The 21631-nt window shown below is 37.0% G+C and overlaps 1 protein-coding gene across 3 annotated transcripts in view; it reads left to right on the top strand.

The window, feature by feature from the left end:
- Window positions 1–21631, top strand: part of GRM1 (glutamate metabotropic receptor 1) — a 432450-nt gene that overhangs the window by 295475 nt on the left and 115344 nt on the right. For all 3 annotated transcript variants that reach the window (XM_028103377.2, XM_028103378.1, XM_028103379.1), the window contains exon 3: window positions 14174–14409. In XM_028103377.2, the coding sequence (XP_027959178.1) occupies window positions 14174–14409 (236 nt within the window). The remainder of the gene's footprint in view (window positions 1–14173; window positions 14410–21631) is intronic.

The following is a 21631-nucleotide window of genomic DNA, read 5'->3' as shown; positions in this document are numbered from 1 at the left end:
TGATATTAAATTAAATGAGGTTGGAGTATCTACTGTCTTCCATAAAGGAACACTTCTATTTTTCTCTTTCACAGAAACATGCATAGCTCTTGATTCTAGTCCCCTGTCTCTAAGCAGAGCCCTCCTCTCAACCCGAGACTGCTTTAGAACCAGAGGCCACTGAAAAAGAAATGGTAATGGAAATTTTAGTGATGAGGTGGAACCTGCTGGATAGCTCAGTTTTAATTCCAGTGCTTATGGCTTAGTCAAAAGCTAATTTGACTTTCCAGAATTTAAACTTTCCAGAATTTAAGCTCCAAATGGGTCCATTGTGACCTAGTCCTAGTGGGATCCTACAGGCAATAGCTTGCTGTAACACAATGTGATTTTTGAGCCATACTGAGTTCCCTTAGGGCATGATTTTACAATTTTTCTGAAGGGCATTTGGGATATTTTTGTAATTTGAACATGGAGGTATTTCTGGACTCATAACCACATAGAAAACTGGGTATGCTAACTGAAGTACAGGTAAGAGTTGTGACTTACTTTGAGCTCCAGTGGTCTCACAGAGTTCGGAAGCTTTGTTCTCAGGATCACTCATCAGTCTGGGTAACCAAAATGAGACTATCTTCTCATTATCCAACAGGGAGTTTTAAAAAACTGAAAACAGTTAGTAAATTTACAATATCTTAAATAATAGCAAATATATGGTGTACAGAATATAGTACATCCTGTTCTGGTCAATGTAAAGATTTTGAGCCTACATTTTTGTGTGCAAGTGAGCAATGTACAGCCAGAGCTACTTATTCGTACCTCGGGGCCTTTGCACTAGCTGCCTAAAGTCCCTCTGAACGCTACATGTATCATGCCATCACACAGCTCAGAGCTCCACTTAAGTGTTATCTTTTCAGAGGTGCTTCCCTGACCACCCAATGTAAAATATACCCCTCTTCATTTATTTCACCTGACTCTTTAAAACCCTCTACTTAACCTATATCACCACGTAATAACTTTCTGTCATTATTTGTCACTTTAATATTTCTTTTCCTCCTCACTCTACATATGAATTTATATGTAATATTTATTAGATGCCAGACATTGTGAATTTTACCTTGTTGGATACTGGAAATTTTATATTTCTTAAAAATATTCTTGAGCTACTTATGGGAGGAAGTGACATTACTTAGAAATAATTTGGTCTTCTTGCATCTTGCTTTTAAGCTTTGTTAGCCAAGACCAGAGTAGCATTTAGTCCATGGCTAGTTTTTCCCAAATACTGAGGCAAGATCCTTCTTAGTACTTTAGCCATCTTCCTGTGAAACATGACTTTTCTGTTCTGGCTATCGGGAGCATTTATTATTTCCAACTCTCTGTGACCTCCAGGCACTACACCCTCAAATTTTCTTAGTTGGTTGCTTCCTCAGCCTTAAGTAATTTCATCACATGCCTGAGCTGTCTATATTCAACTGAATACTTTTGGGAGAATTACTGTAGACTGTTCTGTCTTTGCAGCTCTTCCCTCTCCAGTGCTTTGCCCTGTGGACTCTGGCCACTTTGGTTTTTCCTGACTCACAACTCTGTCCACTCAACTCAGTGAATCCACTGGACTGTACCTGAGTATATTCCTTCCTATTCCCCTCTCCCCTGCTTGCTTCTGAGCCATGATTTGGAAACCTCCAAGCAGTGCACTCAAAATATTGTAAGGCTCATCTTATTTGTTGCTCACCTTGCAGAGATCACTGTCTTTCGTTGCCTGATGTAAAATGTCTGAAGAGCCATTGTTTTATATATTTTGTCCAGTGTCTTAGTTGTTTCACACAGAAGAGTAAATTTGGTACTTATTACTCTGTTTAGGCTAGAAGTAGAAGTCTAACCTATGAATTTAAATGAGAGCAGGGTTATTTCCGGTCTTATTCATTAATGTGTTTTCAGGCCCTAACAGTGCTTGGCACTAAGTAGAATATCAGTAAATATTTATTAAATGAAAGAATGCAAAAGATTTGAATCAGCTAATGTTGGAGGATCTAGATTAGTTCTTCAATGAGTCAAAAGTTACTCTAAATGAATTACATGAATGTAAAATAAAAAATATATGATACTTTTGTATTCATTTTCCTGTACTATTAGAATGATGTACTAAGTCCCAGATACAATTCAATTCATCATTAAGAACAACTGACAGCTGAGGGACCTAAAGCATACATAAGTGTGCATATCTAATTCTAATGTAAAAGCTATAATTATTGTTCCCAAATTCAAATAACTGCAGGCATAAACTATAAATCTTCTTTTTAAAATTAATAGTATTTATTAGGCTAATACCATTTTGGTCAGTTTCTGCATGTTTTATATTTTTTGATGCTCCTTAGCATGTAATTATCTGCTCTTGAGAAAAAATAATCCAAATGTATAAATTATATAACCATAGCTTTCATAAATTATTTGTTTAAAAAATAATATCTTTTAATTTCTATTATATCTCTTTTAGAACTAAAAATAATCATTTAAATCACCTTTAGCTAATCTAACAGGTAGGTCAGATTTTACAACTAATCCTGAATTTCAGAGAAAATGTCACAGCATGTTTTAGTTAGTGGTATGCTGTAAATGTTTAACAATTGGCTCTCTTAAAAAATGGAACAGAGGGGGTGCCTGGGTGGCTCAGTTGTTAAGCATCTGCCTTCGGCTCGGGTCATGATCCCAGGGTCCTGGGATCGAGCCCCGCATCAGGCTCCCTGCTCGGCGGGAAGCCTGCTTCTCCCTCTCCCACTCCCCCTGCTTGTGTTCCCTCTCTCGCTGTGTCTCTCTCTGTCAAGTAAATAAATAAAATCTTTAAAAAAAAAAAAAAGCAGAACAATAAAGCCTTGATTTCTAGTGTTTGCTCATTTTTATGGATTGAATTGTGTCTTCTAAAAAAATATGTTAAATTCCTAATCCCCAGTACCTCAAAATGTGGCCTTATTTGGAAATAGAATTGTTCCAAGTGTAATTAGTTAAGATGAAATTATAGTGGAGTAGGGCAGACCTTTAATCCAATATGACTGCTGTCCTTATAAGTGTAGAAGAGACACAGAGGCATAGACACACAGGGGAATACCATGTGACCACAGAGGCAGAGATTGGGGTAATGCAGCTGCAAGCTAAGGTGTGCCATGGATGGATGGTCACCATCAGAAGCTCAGAAGATTCAAGGAAGGATCCACACAGTCTCAGAAGGACCATGGTCCTGCTGGCACCTCAATTTCAGACTTACAACCTCTAGAACTATGAGAGAATAAATTTCAGTCGTGACTCTTCCTGTTTGTGGTGCTTTGTTCGAAAATCTGATATACCCATGAAGTAAATACTCTCACTACTGCCAGTTTCAACTTTCTGACATGAAGTTACTTGATAGAGAGCTGAGAACAGATGCTAACAATGGATTCTTGCCAGCTGGTTTAAGCCATGTCCAGCTTATCACTGTTATAGTTATTCTCTATGAATTCTTGAATTCAAATTGGTTCATAGATTTTTATCCATTAATTCAATTCATTTAACAAATATATAATAAACACCTACTATGAGCCAACAACTGTTATAAATGTTGGCGTTACATAAGTGGACAAAAAAGATAAAAACCTCTCTGCCTATGTGGAGCTTCCATTTTACTAGAGGGATAAAGAAAATATGTTTATATGGTATGTCAGGTAGTGATAAGTTTAAATGAGAAAAAGGGAATAGAGAGAAGGGACAGAATTTTAAATAGAGAAAGATCTCTCTGAAAATGTGATATTTGAGCAGAAATGAGGGAAATGAAAGAGTGAGCCATGAAAATACCCAAGTGAAGAGAATCCCAGAATTTTAGGCAGAGAGAGTAGCCAGTGCAAAGATCCTAAGGCCAGGGCATCCTTATTCACTGAGGAACAGTAGGGCAGTCAGTGTGGCTGGAGAAGGGCAAAGGTTAGAATATCAGAGATGAGAGAGGAAATGAGGCTCAGAGTGTGTAGGGTCTTTTGAGGTACTCATTGAAAGGCTTTGGGTGAGAAGGAAAGACATTGGTGGATTTTAAGCAAAGAAATGCCAGGATCTGATTTATGCTTTAATCAGAATCACTCTGGCCCTTTATTGCATTCTTTTTTTAATGGGTCTCCTGCTTCCCTTCAGTTGGTTCTTAACAATTATATAGGAAACTGCAGCCTCTCACTCGGTTGGCACAGGGACATGAAAAATAAAGGTTCAGTAGCAATAAAACAACCAAGGACTTAAAACAGAGAGCAAAGATTGGTAATTTGGATCTGTAAAATTTTGCACTAAGGAATGAAACCATCACAGCCTCTCAACAAAATGAAAAGTCTCTACTTGGTGGTCATGGTTTCATTTACCATGAGCATCAAGATGGAGTTTTGAGGTGTCCCTTTTTGAACTGTTTAATTAGCATAGTCTTTACCTTAACAACTTCTAACAACTTTACCTTAACATCTTCTAGAACAGTGGTTCTCGAAGTCTCTATCTTCTTTTTCTTCTTCTTTCTCTCTCTTTTTTTAAAAATTCCAATCTAGGGGCGCCTGGGTGGCTCAGTTGGTTAAGCGACTGCCTTCGGCTCAGGTCATGATCCTGGAGTCCCGGGATCAAGTCCCACATCGGGCTCCCTGCTCAGCAGGGAGTCTGCTTCTCCCTCTGACCCTCTCCCCTCTCATGCTCTCTCTCTGTCTCATTCTCTCTCTCAAATAAATAAATAAATAAATAATCTTTAAAAATTCCAATCTAGTTAGGAATTGTACTTTGGTAAAATACAATAAAGAAAAATTACTAGGAAATAAAATACAGCATGAAGACATACAGAATAGAAGCCCAAAGTTGTATTATTAGATTTAACAGAGATAAAATCTCATTTCAGTAAATATAATAAAAATAAAACAAAGGAGGAAAGAATTACCAAAACAGTGCTCATTATCCATTGAAAGTGTGTGCCCAGGTGATTAATAGAGAAAATTACTATTATACTCATAACTTTTAGATGTTCTATAATTGTAAATAAAAAGTATTAAGTGGGTTGCCTGGGTAGCTCAGTTGCTTAAGTGACCAACTCTTGATCTCAGCTCAGATCTTGATCTCAGGGTCATGAATTCAAGCCCCATGTTGGACTCCACACTGGCCGTAGAGCATACTTAAAAAAAAAAAAGTTGTAAGTGAAGTAGAAGCTTCCTATGTTAAATGCCTATATGTACACTTTAAACAAACACCAGGCATATCAGTATTTAAAATCTTAATATGATAAATGAGTTTATTAAATTACCTAATCTGGTTTGGTTTAACAATTCTACTTGCATATCATATGCATATGTAATTAATTTTTGTAACTTTCCTAGTAGAATAACCAGCCTCACAGAGGTCAGCTGATGGAAGTGGAAGAAAGAGTTTATAGCAATTTCAGTGAGTTTGGGGTATTCATTTAAAATTTTTTATCCCAAGTGAAGTGAGTGATGCTCTATTTTCAAAAGTCATCTTTAATCTTTAATCACTAGCTAATTTCAGTAATTTATCCTGTAACTTTTTAGTTCAATTTGAATTATCCTTTGATGAAATAAAAGAATTCTGGATCCACTTCCAATTTCTTATATAAGGATTTTTTAAATGAATAACAAATTTAATAAAATTCCATCTGCTGTGGACTGAATTATGTCCCCTCAAAATTCATATGTTAAACCCTTAACCTCCAATGTGACTCTTTTGGGAGACAGGGCCTTTAGAAAGATACTTAAGGTTAAATGTGGTCATGAGGATAGGACCATGATCCAATAGAATTAGTGTCCTTATAAGAAAACAAAAACAAAAACACACCAGAGTGCTTGTTTTCTCTGTCTTTCTCACACTGTGTATATGTATACACTGAGGAAGGCCATGTGAGGACATAGTCTGCAAGCCAGGAAGAGAACTCCCACTAGAAATGGAATCCATTGGAATCTTAGTTTTGGACCTCTGTTCTCCAAAACGATGAGAAAATAAATTTATGCTGTTTAAGCCACCAGTCTGTAGTCTTTTGTTATGGCAGCCCAAGGAGACAAAGGCAATCCAATTCATGAAGTATTTGCTGACATCACTCTGCAGATGATAATATCGAGATCATTTTCTACTCGACAATTTTTTTTTAATTAAAATTGTGGTACAGCAACCTATAAAAAAAAAACATGTTCTTCAAAGTTTCTGACTTTTAATTTTGCCCTTTGACCTCAGCTCCTATTTGTAGAGAAGAAAAAAAAAAGAATTCTTTCTTTTCAGGAAATACAGAGATCATTAAATATATCAGATATCAGTCAATAGGGCAAGTTGGTCTTTCCTATTGATATGTTTAAATATTGAGACCAAACTGATTTCTTATCCTGAAGAAACACCAACTGTGTCGATATAACTTTGCCCATCAATACCAATAATAGCTGTTTATGGTCAGGTTCCATATTATCACAATGGGCTGTATGGGAAAAAAAGACAATAAAACAGAAGTCCTAATTTGTAGCATTTACTGATTTCCTTAAAGCATGTATCTCCATCATGAATAATTTCAACCCACCAATGTTAAGTCACAGGACATAGCATTTGGAAAAAGTGCTAATGATCCGTTCTGATGGGTCAGTGAAAACCACCCTCGGTGCATTTTCTTACCTAACTTGAAATTTGTACTGCCACTAAAGGTTGTTTACTTCAGCTGATTTTTTTTTAAATCAAGATATTTTCAATGAAGAAAGCATTGCACTGAGTTACATTCTCTCATAAGCTTTGTGGGTAGCTACTCCAGAATTTTCTGTGTTGGCAGTTGCAGCATCAGAACACACCCCTATGCAAAACATAAACTGCCAACCACATTTTTCGACAAAGTAATTCTTCATAATTTTATCGTATCTAGAACTAGTTGTGCTTCTCAGCATTGAAACTAAAAGAATTTAAATAAGAGCAGAGCTTTCTTCCTTCAAATCTTCATTTTCAAATTGCACACATACTAAAAGAACTGCCACATAAGAGTTTATCTGCACATTTGTCAAGTTACAAGGAAAGAATGCTTTGCTAGCTTCATTTATTCAATGAGTTGGTTTTCCATATCATTAGGCAGTTTCAGAAATCGTTGAGCTATGATGCATCAGAAAGTAAAACTTGAGCTACTTTCTTTACCAGAATCAGCAAACATTTCCAAGCAAATATCTTTGATGCAGTCATTCAATAATGTCTTGGCAACTGTATGTGTATTTTAGTCTTAGCAAGCCTAAATGCCGCTTCATAAGAACCCATGAAATACTAATGTTTTATGTAGAATATTGAATGTAGACTTCTATTGGCTTTTTAATACTGTTTGTTTCAAATAACTATTTGGCTTTAAATTTAATTTTTTAATGTTTTGTGTATAAATGATTAGTAAATTTTGATGATTTCATAAATTTATTGGGTAAAACAACTCCATAAATAATACACTATGGTTTTAGCACTTCATCATCAATTAGGGCTAAAAACCAAATTCAATATATAAGCCAACATATTTCAGGCAAATTTCATCAGAACTCTTTTGCCCTTGTTTCTATGGGATCATTTCCACTATCCACATTTAAATACTACTGTTGCCACATTCAGCAGATTGTATACCTTTTCTTATAAAAAAAAATATATATATATAATAAATAAGTAGATAAATAAATAAAAATTCAGTGAAGCTGTATGGCCATATAATTGGAGTTAAAGTAAATAATATGAATTTTATTTCCCTAATTTAGAAATTAATCTTATAGGATCGATTATAAAATAGGCTTGATTAAAATTTAAAGTGATTGTAAAAACATGTATAAAAATATATACGAATATATTCTTGGATATTTATATACTTTTGGGTTACAGATGCAAAGCAACCTTGAAATGTCACACACTGTAACATGGTTCTACTGCATATGGCATGCATACAACTTGAGCTACAGGCAGTTCACCATATAAATTGTAAAATGACGTGTTTATACCCTATGCAAGACATGAGTCCACCTATCATGTTCTTAGATCTTGCAACAATGTCTAACTGCTCTAGATTTTCCTAAATGCTTAGTCTCAGTCTCTTACTTCCTTTTGACTGGTAACAATTTATGAATTGATACCAGTCTTTGGACCACATGGTGAGTAGTGCTTTTGTAGAGAAATCCTTCCCATATGTAGATATAGCTCAGACATTGGTTGGATCATGAGGAGATTGATGATTAAGAACTGTTAATATCTATTAAGATTTCATCATGTGTTGGATTGTGCTAAGTATTTCACATGGATCATATGATTTAATTCTCACACAATTCTAAGAGGTTGATATCATTTCTCCTCTCATTTTATAGGTGGAGAAACAGAGGCTTGGAAAGTTTAAATAACCAATTCCTATTTCACATTGTCTCTCAGGATTAGTTGAATGAGAGATAAAATGGGGTGCCATCTTGGTAGTGGAATTTGAAGGAAGAAGAAAGACCTACCTGTCCATGGGAATTCCCCTCATCAGCCCACCCTTCTTTCACACTGGCTTAAAATTGTCATTGATACATGAAAAATTGGTTTGTAGAAGTTTTAGGAAATGGCTTCCACATTTGCATGGTTGTGTGCCATATTTATCATCTTTGCTTTACATTTCTGCTAGGAGAGAAGGATAGTCTCTCCAGGTGGCAGATGATTCAGGCTCAGGATGCCAGGACTGAATTGGGGATAGGGGTGAGGAAAAGATGAAAAATAAAGAATTACTGATCTGACCTTGATGTCCTTTACATGAAGTTTCCACTTCTTGAGAATTCCCTTCATTCTTGCTGTTTTGCCCTTTGACACCATCCTGTTCCCTCCTCTCCTTAGTCACTTTTCTACTCAAATACCATAGTACTAGAGTAAGGCTTTTCTTTGCGTTCTAATTCTAGCAGTACAGGACAACCAAAGGTGATTCTTAAAATTCATCCTCTCTTCTGTTTTTCAGTGAGCTGAGGGACCTCTAAGTGGCCTGTACTATATAACTAAATAAAAAATACCTACATTTTGTGTCAGTTTTATATTTGTGGTCGGTTTGCAGCAACTAATTTTAAAATTAAATATAGACTAATTGTGACCACTACCCCAATTCCTGGTTCATCAACGACTCCACACCATCAACACCTGCCTTCATATTACAATGTAATTAGCCTGTGTGTGTGCATGTGTGTGTGTTTCCATAGCTTTTGTCTGAGAATTCTACAACCAAAGAACCTCCACAAGTACCTACACTCTTAAGTACTTTCTAGAATGACCTTTCTAAAACAAACCTAATCATGTCATATCCCTGTTTAAAATCTGAATAGTTTCTCACCACCATAAAAATGAAATCCCAAATCCTTAACAAGGATGTTCAGGTTCTTCTAGATCTCACTGGCTTGACCTGTCATTTCTTTACTGGCACACTCTAAGCAAACTGATCACCTTGCTGTTTGATAACTTTGTACTCTCTTGAGCTGGTCCTTTCTTCCATCTCCCGTGTTACTGTGTAGCTTCAATGCATCCTTTAAGTCTCTTCTTAGATGTTACTTCTCCTCCGGCAAAACCTCCCTTGACAGGACCCTGCCCCTTTTCTGTGCTTCCGTGTAGCCCACCTTCCTTTCCTATCAGCTGCCACAACTCCCTGTGGCTATTATGTATTAAGTGGCTAGTCCTCCCCGCCACTGTGATTGCCTTGAGAGCATGGGCCTTGCCTGTACTGCTTAGCAATGTATCTATAGCGGTAAGCAAAATGCCTAACTCATACAGGATTCTTATGAGGAAAGCAAGTCTGAATTCTTATTGAAAAAGCTGCCATTACCGCCAGAAAATTTCCCACAATGGACATCACTTGATTTAAATTGCATCATGTGACATTTCTTCAGCCTTTATCAGTATGGTTAGCATTGTATTAATAGAATTTTGTGCTTGTTTACATATGTTTTTGAAAATATTTTTATTATTCTTTTCTCATTTTCTTGCTTATATGGTAATCTCTGGAATATTTTAAAAGAATGATAGCTTTATTTTCAGGTACACACAGTGACTTGTACTCAACACAAATCAAATTGCTTTGCTCCCTAGATTGTAATTATTTTAACTGAATATAAATATGTTCTTCTAAAATGTTTTTAAACAATTTGTAAATGAATACTATTGTATTTTTTTAATGTCAGTCTGGTTATTAAGTTATTTTAATTTATATAATGCAAAAGTGACACTCATGCAGCACCTGTCCAGTCATAATTGGTAGAATTAGAAACAATATTTTCCTATTGTTTCCATCAGATTTTATTCAGTGGAACAAATCTTCTGATTATTCAGGTTGGGATTGTGGAATTTCACAGGGACTAGAACAATGATTTTTGGGACAAGAACAGCCTTGTGAAAGAACTGTTGTATAAAATTGTTGAGGGGGACAAGGAGCAAGGATTCTTGTGTTTTGTGAGGAATACTTAAAGACATGTAGCTGTCTGTTAAATGTTCACTTGTTTATCCACATTCTGCAGCTTTATTTCTAGACCCCAGATAGGAAAAGGAACTCATCATTGGGGAACAGATGGGCAGCAGAAGCTGCTGGAGGCTGTGAATATGCCTCATAGAGTTCAGCACCCAGCACAGCAGGATTCGCTGCAGAAGCCTGGGGTGAGCAGGTGCCTGCAGGTCATCTCTGGTCGCATAGTTCACACTCCTACCACCACCATCAACAACAGTAACAAAAGTAAACACCCAAACCCGGTATCAGGAGAGCTGCTGCCTCCCTATTTTCAAGTATGCTTCACAGAGAATTCACCAAAACAATATCCTTGTAAAAAGTCCCAAAACAACTGAACACAAAAATCCTTTAAAATTCTCTGTAAATACATTTGGCAAGTGGACTGTAAACAAAATGATTTAAATATATAAAAACCAAGAATTGCTTTATGGATGTTTTTCGGCAACTTTTTGTTAGCATTCCCTAACACCTTACCTGTGATAGATTTAAGATCTCATATAAAAATCTAGTGATTAACCCTTCAAAAGTATTCACCAACCAATCCTAGCTGAATATTTTTTTCTGTCACATCCTGGTTCTCCTTGATTTCATGACTTCTTGGGTTTAACACCAACTCTAATTTCTAGAATGAGGTCATCAATAGTTAAGAGGAAGGACTTTAATCAATGGCAAAGGGGATCTAAGACTCTGCCCCACTAAACCATCTGACTTCAAATTTTCTATATTCAGGTTTACTCCCATGATGTGCTCCTCTGTGTTGGAAGGCAAAAGGGCAGGAGGTCACACTTTCTCTGCTTCCAGCACTGACACATGATACTTGCTTTTATAAACTGGGAATGATAAAAAAAAAAAAAAGAAATGCAAATAAACAGTGTTGAGGGCTCATTTCATACACTTAAAAAATTGTGGGTTTCTTATTCAGACTATACATTCACACACAGAGAATTCTCACATAATATTAAATCTTGGGGAGAGACACACTTCAAGCTTAAATTTTATGTCGAAAAGGAATTTTTTTCCTTCAAATTATAAGTCATTTTGATTTTAAATATATACTCATAAACAGAATTTTTTGAAAGCCTAACTGGTTTTGTTTTTACCCTTAACCCTATAGTTCAGGTCTTCAAATTGCTATAAATGTAGTTATGATATAATGTGAATAATCTAAATAAACTAGTTCAAGCCTTTCTAAGTAGACTGAGCATATAGAAAGATAAAAGAGTCCGTCTTTTTTAAAATCAATTTGACGAGCCGTCATATCCAGTGATGGTGATTAGAACGGGACTTGTTAGAAAGACTCAGGTCATTCCCCACCAGGGGGCAGAGTGCAGTGGCCTTATTATGTAATAGGCTTAAAGCACTTTGAAGACTTCTGCAGTCCTTAGGCTAATGGTAACTAAGCTGGAATTTATGCCCACACTCCTGTCTCCTGCTATACTTCTTTCTATGCTACAGCTATACTGACTCTCCAAATTCTACAAATGGCCCATGCTCTTTCCCGTATATTAGATAATCTACCAGGAACCTTCTATACTTCCCTCCTCATCTCTTCATCTGACTAATGCCCACACATCCTTTAGGTCTCAACTCAGATATAACTTTCTCAGGATAGTCATCCCTAATTACTTTCTCCCTACCCACATTTATATACATACATACATACACACCTGACTAAGTTAAACCCCTAAGCCCCTCATCCTTGCAGAACTGGTCACTTTTCCTTCTTTACCTTTACAGTGTTTGTAATTCTTGTTTGGTGTCTGTTCTTCCCACAAGTCTGTAACACTAGGGGAAGAGGATAGTGTGTCTCATTCTTAATTGAATCTTGAGCATAGCAGAGTATCTAGGTAAATGCAAAAGGAAGGAAGGACAGAAGGAAGGAAAGAAGAAAATGATGGGGGGTTGTGGGGGGAAGGAAAGGTCTGTGCAAGATTGTAAAATCTCTATCCCGATGGATTTAGAAGAAGCATATAATCATTCTCTGATCTGGCTGGTTAGACCACACTATACCTCAAGGTCCTTTCAGTTCTGGATCATGTTAAGTCAGCTATACCTTCTACAACCTTTGGTCTGTTGAAAATACAGCTCCTGTATGGTTCACTGGGAAGATTCTGGAACAGAACTGCACCAATTAACTCAGCTAAATGGAGGACACATTTATTCCAATTGATCTCAGTTTAACAAGGGTGAACTATGGTCAGCCATATATATTTGGCCCAGGTCCCTGCTCTGTGAGAAGCAAGTGATAAAACACTCTCTCTGGCAGAGACTGAACAGTTGTGTTCCAGAAACTGCAGGGTATGACCCTATGGGTATAAATAAATCCACCTCTTGACCAAGACAATCTTTAACCCTCTCCTCAGTTTGACTCAACTTTAGACAAGTTTCTTCCTGACGATGGGCCCCTTGACTTCCCTCTCCTTAGAGCATTTAATTTTAAAAATGCTGCCATAAATTCTTTCTCTGTCCCTAGGAGGTGTACATTTTCTCCTAGCCTCTTGCCAGTTTTTACAGCAGAGAAATTTCTTTCTTAAGGACCCGGAAGCCATCCCTTTGAAATGCAATCATCAAGAATGATAGCAAACCCCTGTCTCCCAGTTTCTGTGGGAGGGTGGGAGCTTAACTTAGATAAATGACAATTATCAAACACAGATGGCTAATAACATTGACCAAGCTCCCCTCAATGTCCCCTAGCACTCGCTCACTAGCTCATCTCAGCACCTAAATCTCCCCCAACTTTTGTTTCAGCAGATGGAGTTCAGTGTCTCTGGCCTATTGGAATAGCCTTGAATAAAGTCTTTTTTACCTGTTTAACTCTAACTGGTGCAGTTTTTTTTTTTTTGGCACCTGCTGGGAAGAGATCAAAAGCTCTCATGTGAGGTTTGGCCCGGCTCATATGTACACTTAAATTAAATTGGAGCTACATCACTCATGACTGATATGAATGTTCTAGAAGGTGACCAAATTTTTTTAAAAAATTGAATTCACTGAATAAAGTATCAGTTAACTTCCTTTTAGTGAGCAGGAGGATTATTTTTATTTTGGGGAGTGGGATTGTTTTCTTATAATGCTGCTATTTTGAGATAACATTGAGGGGGAAGCATCTGATCACTTCTAGGCGATGCAAGTTTGAACAATGTCCAGGCACAAAATCTGTGGTTGTCATGCTTCTGAGCTAAATCAATTTCAACCTCATAAATGCAGCTCATATAATGGTCTTGGCTGCAACCTTGAAACCTTGCTGAGCTCTTATTGTGAAGGCCCCGAGTGCCTGGGTTTTACTTTATTCTGATTGGGACAGTAGCTGATGGGTTTTGTGGCCTAAAGAGCACTGGGTTTGGGAGCCAGACTGCCTGGATCCATATTTTGATTCCACTGGGACTTCAATTAGTTGCTGAACATCTGACTGAGTAAAAGTAAATAGTACAGAATCTGATGCCTAGTAAATGCTCAATAAATGTTAGTTCTTGTCATTGCTACTATCATCATCTTCATCATCACTTTCACTACTGTGAAAAACAAACAAACAGGACTTTATGATTTCAGAATTTACTACTCTTCCACCAAAAAAAAAAAAAAAGTCATTGATAGGTAGCAATTCTGGCTTAAAATAGACTTTCAGCCTTGCTGAATTGCTTCATTCATGCATAATGCTGAGCCCTATTTGTGAGACCTTTGTCTTTCTCTCTCCCCACCCCAATCCCTGAATTTTTTTAGTGATGGATGGGCAGACAGAGATGAAGTCATTGAAGGTTATGAGGTGGAAGCCAACGGGGGAATCACAATAAAGCTGCAATCTCCAGAGGTCAGGTCATTTGATGATTATTTCCTGAAGCTGAGGCTGGACACTAATACAAGGAATCCCTGGTTCCCTGAGTTCTGGCAACATCGGTTCCAGTGCCGCCTACCAGGACACCTTCTGGAAAATCCCAACTTTAAAAGAATCTGCACAGGTAATTTGTGTTCACAAAGTAACAACTCAGAGGTTACAACTCTAGCCCCCTTACAACTTGTTGAATGAGTAGAAGGTGTCAAGGCTAGAGTGCCAAAGACTGAATTGCCATCTTAATTTATAAAATAGCTAGAATGAGGAGAGTGTGTGTATGACCCCAAGGATTCATGTTTCTATATTCTGGAAGAACTGCTTTGGTCTCTGGTGGAGCAAGTTGTAAGAAGAGATAATGCAGGTCAAGGAGAAGAAAACTGAGGATTCAGGTATCTAGTATTCAAGCCAGAGGGAAGAGATTTTATTGCAAGCATGCTTAGGAAATTTTAGCCATAGACATAAGTAAGCAGTACTGCTTTGATCCCTTTTTCTTCTTTATGACTCGCTTCAATATACAAGTCTGAAGAAGATAAGATAATGTTATTTATCCAGGGCCACACCACTAACATGGGTGTATGTGGACATAGGTGGCAAGAAACTCTGCACTCATCTGTCAATAGGAGTGACATTTCCTGGTGGGTCAGATAATTCCCATGCACTGCTCACTGAAGGCATGCCAGGAAAGGATAGCACATTGTTCCAAGTTTTTCAGGGCTTGGTGAACTCCACTGGATGTCCTTTTCTGCCCCCCAAGAACTACCATACTTCTTTTTTTTTTAATTTTTTATTATGTTAATCACCATACATTACATCATTAGTTTTTGATGTAGTGTTCCATGATTCATTGTTTGTGTATAACACCCAGTGCTCCATGCAGAACGTGCCCTCTTTAATACCCATCACCAGGCTAACCCATCCCCCCACCCCCTCCCCTCTAGAACCCTCAGTTTGTTTTTCAGAGTCCATCGTCTCTCATGGTTCATCTCCCCCTCCGATTTCCCCCTTCATTCTTCCCCTCCTGCTATCTTCTTAACACTGTAAGTTTTATGAGTGTTATCATTACTGTGTAGAGACATTGCTCTCCACTGTCCTTTTTCAGTATTGCTTAATGTGACAAAAATAGATCCCCTTTGGTCTACCACTGTGCCATTCAAAGCCAGTTGTCTATACTGGGTTGATAACACAGCATGATGGACAGGCATTAAAGATGGTGTCACCATTGACTGAGATGGGAAAGACTCCAAGAAAAGCAGAAAGGATCAGGAGCTAGATTTCAGGTGGGTTAATTTTGAGATGTTTGTTAGTGGTGCAGCTATATATGTCACTTGGTCATTGTGTTTTATTAATAAAATTTAGAATACTACTTATTAGACATACTTGGATGTCTTTTTGTAAGGATTTCCAAGAAAATGTCTTGTGACCTAAGCTTTCAAAAACAAAAGTTAGAATTCTGTAGCCATGTATGTTTTGAAAACCATTTTGGGTCTTCAGTTGTCCCAGTGCATCCAAATGTCAAGGTTTAAATCTGAACTTGGTTAACGTTCATAGTAGAAAACTTCTAAAAAATTGCACATTCATGTGTTGCTCTTATATTATACTTGACTCTCAGAGTTATTATTAAGAGCTTCTTATGTGATTACAACCTTTAATAAATATGTTTATGTTTGCATTTCATTCTGCAATCAAGCTTAGCAAATATTTCCCTTTGTTCTTAGTTGTAAGGAAGACTGAAGCCTTATTTAACTTTTCTATTTGGAACGAATTCATGAACTTTATTGATCTCTTCTGCTGCAGGAATCCTAGAATTTTATCTTTAATTTATCTTTAGCACTGTTTACATTATCTATGTGTATACATTCATGTAAATTTACCTTGCTCTTCAGTTTTAATGTCTGTGTTTCTATGAAATTGGCTTCAATGCTATTGAAGAACAACTAAACTTCCACTTCATGTATCCTTCTTATCTAGTTGAGATCGTTGAATAGCAAATAAATTGCATAGTCTTCTAATGAATATGCAGACACATTTATGAAAATTAATGTGAGGAAGTTGGATGAACCCTTCCATAGTATCAATAGCTGCTCTTTCCATCACTTATTTTTACCTCTACTAATTGGATCATTTTGGTGTGTTGGTAAGTTTTGATATTGCAGTTAGCTTCCATAGAAACCTTTATTGAGCTTAATCTCAGATGTCACTATTTAAATAAAGAGTTTACATGCACTAGATTGTCATTTTGAGTATTAAGGGTCCTGAGCCCAGGCTGAATAATTTGGGAATCACTGTAGCTAATTAAAAAGTACTTCATGCAAACTCTACATCACTGCTTAATTAGTTGGGCATATCAAAGGATTGGGGATGTGTTGGAAAGGTACTAACTGAAACATCAAAGCCTAACTTTTTTTAAAAAAGATTTTATTTATTTATTTGGAGAGACAGAGAGTGAGAGCAGGGGGAGGGGGGAGGACAGAGGGAGAGAGAGAGAAACAGGCTCCCCACTGAGCAGGGCTCCTGGAATCATGACCTGAGCCAAAGGGAGACAGTTAACCTACTGAGCCACCCAGGCTAAAAGCCTGATTTTTAAAAAAAATTAATCATTATTAGGACAGTGGAAAGAACGGGTATAAAACGAATCAAAGTCACTCTCTTCCAGTAAATGTCTTAGTTGTTTACAGCCCTAGTGTTATGTTTGCAGTGGCATAGTGCTTTATCCTTCCTGATGAGAACTGTGAAAACGATTCCATGGAAACCCTGAGCGCGTTTGGAAGCTTAACCACTGGGTTCAACACTGGTTTGGTTAGGTATCTACCAAATGACTTGGAGGACCTCACTTAATCTCTGAATCAATTTCCACAACTGTAGCATGGTAACAGTTTCTACTTTACACAAGTGTGAAAATCAAATGAAATAATGCAAGTGAGATACCTTGTAAATTGTAAATCCTTACATAAATGTAAAGTGTTATTATTAATGTCATGGCTTACCAGAAGGCAAATAAGGTATAGCATGGGTCGCCTTACTAAATATTATAGGTTTTGAAATTACAAATTTAGCATAACTACATTCCAAGATGTGGAAACTAGAAAAACACACAATCCTTAATCAACCATACTTATACAGTGCCAATATAGATATTTAATTTTTTTCCTATTTAGGCTTTTACAATTTTTTTCTGATTATCAAAGTAATACCTACTACTGTGATTATTGTATATAACTTGGAAATATAGAAAAGCATAAGAAAGATGATGGGCATTAAGAATTTTCTTTTATATAACCACTGTTAATCACTATTAATTTTTTTATATATTTCTAGCAAATACACTGTTAAATTTTTGGTATATTTTTATCTGTATGTACTTTTAAATCATATAGTCAATATTATTTTATATATTGCTTTTAAAATGAATACTGCCTTTTAAATTTATGAATGTATCATTAATTTCATTCATTCTTCATAGCTGTATAACATTATGACAGATAAGTTCTAATTTATTTAACTATCTCTTTCTTCCTACGCATTTAAGCTGTTTTTAGTTCTTTATGAATTAAAAAAAAAGCTGCAGAGATGTATTAAAAAATTCTTCCTAACCATCCCCCCCGCCTTTCTTTTTCTCATTTTGGATGATTTTCTTTTTTTTCTTTTTTCTTTCTTTCTTTATTTTTTTTGGATAATTTTCTTAAGATATAGTTCCAGAAGTTGAATTACTCAATCAAATGATATGAACATTTCTAATAAGACATCTCAAAAGGCAGCTCCTACCAGCAATGCTTGCAATCCTATGAACGTTTTTTCATTTTGTTTTGCATAGTTATAATCATAGTGTAGATATAATTCTGTATCTTATTTTCATTTAGGATTATACTTTACCTTTTTGATGTTGCTGCATAAACTTTATAACCACCATTTTAATAGCTCCATAATATTCTACCCAATGAAAATACTATAATTACTTAGTCATTCTTATATTATTGGTTGCTTCCAATTTTTCTTCTTATTAAAAAAAAACTGAATATGGTACAGGTTTTTCATGGTTGTTGATACTACTTTTGGATTGTTTCCTCACTATAGATTTTTAAATATATAATTATTGGACTAAGAACATGATATTTAAGCCCCTTAAAAATGTATTACAATTGTCTTGCAGTATAGCAATATTAGGATTTGCTGTGGCTAGCAGCATATTAACTGGATGAATTCACTATGTCCTTACTGATGTTTTTAACAGTCCAGTGAATTTATAGCCATAATTTTACATTCTCCCCTTATTCTTTATTTTTCTTTAAATTTTTATTGTTGTGTTAATCACCATACATTATATCATTAGTTTTTGATGTAGTGTTCCATGATTCATTATTTGTGCATAACACCCAGTGCTCCACACAGACCGTGCCCGCTTTAATAGCCATCACCAGGCTAACCCATCCCCCCACCCCCTCCCCTCTAGAACCCTCAGTTTGTTTTTCAGAGTCCATCATCTCTCATGGTTCATCTCCCCCTCCGATTAACTCCCCTTCATTCTTCCCCTCCTGCTATCTTCTTCTTTTTTTTTTCTTAACATATGTTATATTATTTGTTTCAGAGGTACAGATCTGTGATTCAACAGTCTTGCACAATTCACAGCGCTCACCATAGCACATACCCTCCCCAGTGTCTGTCACCCAGCCACCCCATCCCTCCCACGCCCCCACCACTCCAGCAACCCTCAGTTTGTTTCCTGAGATTAAGAATTGCTCATATCAGTGAGGTCAGATGATACATGTCTTTCTCTGATTGACTTATTTCGCTCAGCATAACACCCTCCAGTTCCATCCATGTCGTTGCAAATGGCAAGATGTCATTCCTTTTGATGGCTGCATAATATTCCATTGTGTATATATACCACCTCTTCTTTATCCATTCGTCTGTCGATGGACATCTTGGCTCTTTCCACAGTTTGGCTATTGCTGCTATAAACATCGGGGTGCACGTACCCCTTCGGATCCCTACATTTGTATCTTTGGGGTAAGTACCCCGTAGTGCAATTGCTGGATCGTATGGTAGCTCTATTTTCAACGTTTTGAGGAACCTCCATACTGTTTTCCAGAGGGGTTGCACCAGCTTGCATTCCCACCAACAGTGTGGGAGGGTTCCCCTTTCTCTGCATCCCCGCCAACATCTGTCATTTCCTGACTTGTTAATTTTAGCCATTCTGACTGGTGTGAGGTGGTATCTCATTGAGGTTTTGATTTGGATTTCCCTGATGCTGAGCGATGTTGAGCACTTTTTCATGTGTCTTGTTGGCCATTTGGATGTCTTCTTTGGAAAAATGTCTGTTCATGTCTTCTGCCCATTTCTTGATTGGATTATTTGTTCTTTGGGTGTTCAGTTTGATAAGTCCTTTATAGATTTTGGATACAAGCCCTTTATCTGGTATGTCATTTGCAAATATCTTCTCCCATTATGTCAGTTGTCTTTTGGTTTTGTTGACTGTATCTTTTGCTGTGCAAAAACTTTTTATCTTGATGAAATCCCAGTAGTTCATGTTTGCCCTTGCTTCCCTTGCCTTTGGCGATGTTTCTAGGAAGAAGTTGCTGCGGCTGAGGTCGAAAAGGTTGCTACCTGTGTTTTCCTTTAGGATTTTGATGGACTCCTGTCTCACATTTAGGTCTTTCAACCATTTGGAGTCTATTTTTGTATGTGGTGTAAGGAAATGGTCCAGTTTCATTCTTCTGCATGTGGCTGTCCAATTTTCCCAACACCATCAGTTGAAGAGACTGTCTTTTTTCCCTTGGACATTCTTTCCTGCTTTGTTGAGGATTAGTTGACCATAGAGTTGAGGGTCCATTTCTGGGTGCTCTATTCTGTTCCATTGATCTATGTGTCTGTTTTTGTGCCAGTACCATACTGTCTTGATGATGACAGCTTTGTAATAGAGCTGGAAGTCCGGAATTGTGATGCCACCAGCTTTGCTTTTCTTTTTCAACATTCCTCTGGCTATTCGGGGTCTTTTCTGATTCCATACAAATTTTAGGATGATTTGTTCCATTTCTTTGAAAAAAGTGGATGGTATTTTGATGGGGCTTGCATTGAATGTGTAGATTGCTCTAGGTAGCATTGACATCTTCACAATGTCGGTTCTTCCAATCCATGAGCATGGAACGTTTTTCCATTTCTTTGTGTCTTCCTCAATTTCTTTCATGAGTATTTTATACTTTTCTGAGTACAGATTCTTTGCCTCTTTGGTTAGATTTATTCCTAGGTATGTTATGGTTTTGGGTGCAATTGTAAATGGGATCGACTCCTTAATTTCCCTCTCTTCTGTCTTGTTGTTGGTGTATAGGAATGCCACTGATTTCTGTGCATTGATTTTATATCCTGCCACTTTACTGAATTCCTGTATGAGTTCTAGCAGTTTTGGGGTGGAGTCTTTGCGTTTTCCACATAAAGTATCATATCATCTGCAAACAGTGAGAGTTTGACTTCCTCCTTGCCGATTTGGATGCCTTTGATTTCTTTTTGTTGTCTGATTGCTGTGGCTAGGACTTCTAATACTATGTTGAATAGCAGTGGTGATAGTGGACATCCCTGCCGCGTTCCTGACCTTATGGGGAAAGCTCTCAGCTTTTCCCCATTGAGAATGATATTCTCTGTGGGTTTTTCATAGATGGCTTTTGTGATATTGAGGTATGTACCCTCTATCCCTATACTCTGAAGAGTTTTGATCAAGAAAGTCTCTTGATCAGGAAAGTCTCTTGATCAAGAAAGGATGCTGTACTTTGTCAAATGCTTGTTCTGCATCTATTGAGAGGATCATATGATTCTTGTTCTTTCTTTTGTTAATATATTGTATCACGTTGATTGATTTGCGGTTGTTGAACCAAACTTGCAGCCCAGGGATAAATCCCACTTGGTCGTGGTGAATAATCCTTTTAATGTACTGTTGGATACTATTGGCTAGTATTTTGGTGAGAATATTTGCATCCATGTTCATCAAGGATATTGGTGTGTAATTCTCCTTTTTGGTGGGATCTTTGTCTGGTTTGGGGATCAAGGTAATGCTGGCCTCATAAAATGAGTTAAGAAGTTTTCCTTCCATTTCTATTTTCTGGAACACTTTCAGGAGAATAGGAATTAATTCTTCTTGAAATGTTTGGTAGAATTCCCCTGGGAAGCCATCTGGCCCTGGGCTTTTGTTAGTTGGGAGATTTTTGATGACTGCTTCAATTTCCTTAGCAGTTATAGGTCTGTTCAGGTTTTCTATTTCTTCCTGGTTCAGTTTTGGTAGTTGGTACATCTCTAGGAATGCATCCACTTCCTCCAGGTTATCTAAATTGCTGGCATATAGTTGCTCATAATACGTTCTTATA

This window comes from Eumetopias jubatus, unplaced genomic scaffold (genome assembly GCF_037043125.1).
Source record: "Eumetopias jubatus isolate StellerSeaLion01/CBP00866 unplaced genomic scaffold, mEumJub1_p1.0 scaffold_6, whole genome shotgun sequence".
Classification (NCBI taxonomy): domain Eukaryota; kingdom Metazoa; phylum Chordata; class Mammalia; order Carnivora; family Otariidae; genus Eumetopias; species Eumetopias jubatus.
The sequence above is the reverse complement of the archived record's forward strand: the minus strand, read 5'-3'. Positions and strand labels throughout refer to the sequence as shown.